Raw genomic sequence first — 5,571 nt, 5'->3', positions numbered from 1 at the left:
TTTCATAAAGTTTAAATTTTTAAATATAAAGCATTGCTTTTCATATGCAAAAAGATAATGTAAAAATAATTATTAAAAACCAGACATATGGGGTCCCTGGCTGGCTCAGTCGGTTGCTCAGGTCATGATCCCAGGGTCCTGGAATCAAGCCCCACACCAAGCCCAACATCAGTCTTTCTGTTCACTAGAGAGCCTGCTTCTCCCTCTCCCTCTGCTGCACACCATCCCCCCCCAACCATTTGTGCTCCTTTTTCTCTCCCTGTCAAATAAATAAAAATCTAAAAAAAGAAACCTAGACATATATAGGTTTTTTTCCATTAAGTCAACTATTTATGTATGATAAAATTGTGCTCTCAGACACCAAATAATTGTTTTAAATTCTACTGTAACAACAGACCTTCTCATGTATGTCTTAACTAGTTTTTTCTTCTATGGTGTGTATGTGGATTTCATGAGTTCCTCATGAATTATCTATGCGTGTGCCTGTGCTACATACCTGTGAGTATACATGTTCTTGTGGGAGTGCAGAGGAATGTGTTTATTAAGAAGAATTTTTAAGATAAGAACATATTTATGGGTGATTCTTCTTAACCTATCATTCTTAGGTATCATATTTTTAAAGATGTAAACTTTGTAAAAAAAAATATGTAAATTGCGTAAACTTAATCAATATCTGGGAATATTACTATAAGAAATTAGAAACATGGGGCGCCTAGGTGGCTAAGTGGGTTAAAGCCTGTGCCTTCAGCTTGGGTCATGATCCCAGGGTCCTGGGATCAAGCCCCGTATTGGGCTTTCTGCTCAGCGGAGAGCCTGCTTCCTCCTCCTCTCTCTCTCTCTCTCTCTCTTTCTCTCTTTCTCTGCCTGCCTCTCTGCCTACTTGTGATCTCTGCCCATCAAATAAATAAATAAATAAATCTTAAAAAAGAAAGAAAGAAATTAGAAACTTGTGGGCCGGACAGGTAAGTATTTTCTCTAGATAGATCTGAGGTGGATGAAAGTGCCTTATTGTAGATCTTTGTAGTTAAAATATGAATCCTATAGAAGACTTCGCCTTCTCCACAGTCTTTTTAAAGGCACTCTTGACCTCTTTGTTCCTCAGGCTATAGACCACTGGGTTTAGCACGGGGATAACCATGGTATAGAACATGGATGCCACTTTGTCCGTGTCCATGGAATGGCTGGAGCTGGGCTGTAAGTACATGAAGGTGCCTGTCCCATAGAAGATGAACACTGTAGTGAGGTGGGAGGCACAGGTGGAAAAGGCCTTCTGGCGTCCTTCAGATGAGTGCATCCTCAGAATAGTGATAAATATAAACAGGTAGGAGATCAAGATGACCAAGACAGAAAAGAGGACATTGAAGCCCACCACCAAAAAAATAACCATCTCACTGATATAGTTGTCTGAACATGAGAGAGCCAGGAGAGGAGGAGCATCACAGAAGAAGTGATCAACCACATCAGCTCTACAGGAGAGCCTGAAAATATTCCCGGTGTGGATGGAGGCATTCAGAAAGCCGCAGATGTAGCAGCCCATGACCAGACGAGCACACACCCCTGTTGTCATGGTGATGGTGTAATAGAGGGGTTTGCACACTGCTGCATAGCGGTCATAGGCCATTGAGGCCAAGAGGAAACTTTCTACAGTGATAAAGGCTACAAGAAAAAAGAACTGGGTGACACAAGCATTGTAAGAGATGACCTTGTCTCCTATAAGTAATTCAGCCATGACCTTGGGAGTGACAGCTGTAGAGTAACCAAAGTCCACCAGAGACAGGTTACTGAGGAAAAAGTACATGGGAGTGTAGAGATGGGAGTCCAAGAGAATCAGTACCATCATGCCCAGGTTCCCAGCCAGAGTGGTGAGGTAGATGAGGGAGAAGATTAAGAAGAGAGGAATCTGCAGTTTCGGGTCATTTGTTAAGCCCACAAGAATGAACTCAGTCACCTCTGTACTGTTCTCCATGAGAGTCAGTTGGGAATTATGTGCCTGCCCAGTAGCAGTGAGAAAATCGGACCAGAATTATACTCCGCTGAAATCAGTCAGCATGTCCACTCTGTGCCTTATTTTGGTATTGCAAGAACTTGTTTCCAGGACACTCTAGGAACTAAAGCATGATTGTGACAACAAAATGCAATCTTAAATTATTATAGAATATGCCAGAAGAAGGATTTGGAGATAATGCATCCCAATCTCTTAACTTCATAGAAGACCGAATTAGGGCAAAAGAAAGAAAAGAAAGGACTTATGTAATGTCACCAAGTTGTTGCTAACTGGAACAGCTCAGACTCCCACATCAAAACTTGCAACAAACCATAAATTATTCTTTGTATCAAACTAGAATAGCTTAGTAAAATTAATGTGAAAATGAGTTAATTTTGCTTCAACTGACCTTTTTTTTTTCCTTGTCTTAGCCATTGTGTCAAGAATAATGTATATGTTAGTAAAAGATAGTTAAATAAAGCATGTCTGTAGCCTAAGATGATATCGTTGAGCAAACACATGAAATAAGTAGGGGAGCAAGCCTGTATTTGGGAAAAGAGAATTTCAGGTAGAGGCAACAACAAATACATGATCCTGGGGTTTAAACATGCTGAGATTATTCTAGGAACAACAACAAAACCAATAAAGCTACAGTGGGAAGGAAAGTTTTGTGAGAGACATAGAGCAAGGGGAGCCATACACTACATTAAATTATGAAGCTTTTATTTTGAGTGATATTGGAAAACATTACAGGATCTGGACCAGAAGGGGACATAATCTGACTTCTTTTTTTAAAAAAGGTCACTCTTGTAGATCTGTTAGTAATTGAATTTAACAGAATAAGGATAGAAGGTGCTGGAAAAATTAGGCCATTGTAATATTCTAAGTAAAGGATGGTGACTGCCTGAACCAAGATGGTTGTGAGAGAGGTAATGAGAAATCCATACACTTTGGGACGTATTTCCAAAGTAGAGCTGACCGAATTTCCTGATATATTGAAAAAGGGTCATGAGAGGAAGAGAGGGGTCCACATAGACTCCAAGATTTGTATAGTGATACAAAAAAAAAATAGTGTAAAAGAAGCAGGTGTTTGGGGAAAGGGTGAAAGAGACCATTTAATTGAGTCTGAGATACCTTTTGCCCATCGAAGTAGAACGTTGCATAAATAATTGGGTATGCAATCCAGAGTTTAGAGGAGAGGTCTGTGCCTCAAATTATATTAATTTGAACTAGGCTGCCAATTTTTAATGCATATATTAAATGCACACCATCAAAGAAAAGAGTACAGACAGACAGACAAAAATCAGAGTATTCTAATGTTCACAAGGTCGAAATGATCACGAGATTCAGTGGGAGGGGGGATGCAGGAGAGAAAACCACTGCCCCAGGACAGGAGATTTGCTCAGACCAAGTAGGCAAAGAGACGTTCAGAGGAGACATTAAGTGTATCAAGTCATACTGATGAATGACTACAAATCCCAGAAGGCACAGAGAATAATTTCAGGAGTTGGGCAGGAGTGGGAGCCAAGGTCAATGAAGGGATTTGTAGAGATGTACAGACTTTATTTTTTTAACATCTTAATTTTAATTTTTTTTCAGTATTCCAAGATTCATTATTTATGCACCACACCCAGTACTCCATGCAATACATTATTTTGTAAGAGTTGAGGGCTTAGGTGACCATCCTCAGCTTTGTGATGAGTGACATAGCGCTAAATCTAATAAAGAGATTAGTCCTATGGGTCTCAAGGTAGGGTAGGATTTGGAAAGGCAATTTAGGCAGTTAAGAGCCATGACAGGCAGAGTTCCCTGCTGTTATTAGTGGTAGGAGGGCCACTTTTACAGAGCAGGGTGACAAGGAAACCCTCTTGGTTCCTTAAAAAACTGCTCACTTGAATTGATAACATAGATACAGAGTTCCCAAATTCTGGAAAAGCAACAACAGTGTGTTAGGAATCACTTCAAAACTTTTTACCAACTTTGTTTTCCACAAATGAAATCATGAGTTTTAATCAACATCTTCCTGGAGGAAAAAGAAAGTTAAAACTCGTTTTAATCCATTGAGAGAAATTAAGAACTACATGGTTCTTGGAGGCCTTTGTTGACCTGTTATCATTCTTTGTACCACAGATGGAAACTTCTGATGGAATGGACCACTATATTGTTGGTGCTCAGTACAAACTAAAAAATGCAATCTTCCTGACAAAATGTCCTCTGCCCCTGAAACAAAATCTCATGTCTTCAAAGAATAACACAAGTTCCAAAGCTTCCCTGAAGTCTTCCCCAGCTCCTACCTCTTCAGACACAACTCTGTCATTATAATCAATCAAATGCATCACTTCATTACTCTAAAAAAATCTTATCATAATTTATCATTTTGTGTAAGTGGAACTAGTCATTAATAATGACTTCAGCTCTTATAGATATGATTTATTGAGCATTTGCCCTGTTCCCATCATCAAGTTAGAGGCTGTAATATTTTACCTCACTTAATCCTCATGCATCGTGGAAGATGTTATCCCCACTTCACAGGTATGGATGCTGAAAATTTCTGACATTTAGTTACTTGCTTGCGGCTGAAGAAAGTAGCAGAGCTGGGACTTGAAGCCAAGTCATTCTGAATTGAAGTCTTAGCTCCTTAGCATGATTAAATATTCTTTTGATTTTTTACCATTTAAACTAAACTGGGCACAGGGGTGCCTGGGTGGCTCAGTGGGTTAAAGCCTCTGCTTTCAGCTCAGGTCATGGTCCCAGGGTCCTGGGATCGAGTGCCACATTGGGCTCCTTGCTCGGCAGGGAGCCTGCTTCCCCCTCTCTCTCTGCCTCTCTCTCTGCCTACTTGTGATCTCTGTCTGTCAAATAAATAAATAAATAAAATCTTTTTAAAAAATTAATAAATAAACTAAACTGGGCACAAAGTAACACGCTTGATTGATTGGCTGATGACTGGGTGATTAAATCTATCATCGGAAGTCAATGGGGGAGAATTAAAAAGCACAGACTTGGAAATCATATATACTTACCAGTTTGTGTGAACTTTGTGCAAATAACCTACCTTTCTGGATCTTAGCTGAATAACCAGAAATAGATCTACAAAAGTTTGCAACATACTTCAACCCTCCAAAATTCCTCACATGGTTAAAAAAGGAACCCAACTCCTTAGTAACACCAACCAATAAGCCGCATAAAGTGTTGGATGCTCTTCATTCCTTCATTCCCTGTAGAAGCACAACTAAGTCTGTATGGTGCACCAGGGGGTGTGCCCAGGTCCCAGGCTTACAGTGATGAACAAGAATCATCCCTGACCTCAGGATATCTAGTGCTCTGAGACACATATATAAACTGATGACTACTGTGTACTGTTCTCATTCTCCATCCCTAGAGAACACTGTTTTCTCATTTGCTCAGAACCGTGTAATGGTGGCTGATCTCATTGACACTATAGTCACAAAGAAGTCCATGTAATAGTTAATGAATTGAGTGCTCAACCCAGGTAAGTTTTTAGTGGCAGAATTGGAATTTGAGATTCAATTTATTCATTTCCATAATATGTCTTGTGTGACGTTGCATCCATTTTGGTGGATTTT

The 5,571-nt window shown here is 39.8% G+C and overlaps 1 protein-coding gene across 1 annotated transcript; it reads right to left on the bottom strand.

Moving 5' to 3' along the window:
* Positions 1 to 1,024: 1,024 nt before the first annotated feature.
* On the bottom strand, positions 1,025 to 1,969 carry LOC111149947 (olfactory receptor 5B12-like). The gene has a single exon (XM_022507219.1). It carries the CDS (start codon positions 1,964 to 1,966, stop codon positions 1,025 to 1,027), a length of 942 nt encoding a protein of 313 aa, XP_022362927.1. The 5' UTR covers positions 1,967 to 1,969.
* Positions 1,970 to 5,571: the final 3,602 nt, after the last annotated feature.

The sequence above is a fragment of the Enhydra lutris genome, unplaced genomic scaffold, assembly GCF_002288905.1.
Source record: "Enhydra lutris kenyoni isolate GAN:26980312 unplaced genomic scaffold, ASM228890v2 scaffoldscaffold22, whole genome shotgun sequence".
Taxonomy (NCBI): Eukaryota; Metazoa; Chordata; class Mammalia; order Carnivora; family Mustelidae; genus Enhydra; species Enhydra lutris.
This window is presented reverse-complemented; position numbering and strand designations above follow the sequence as displayed.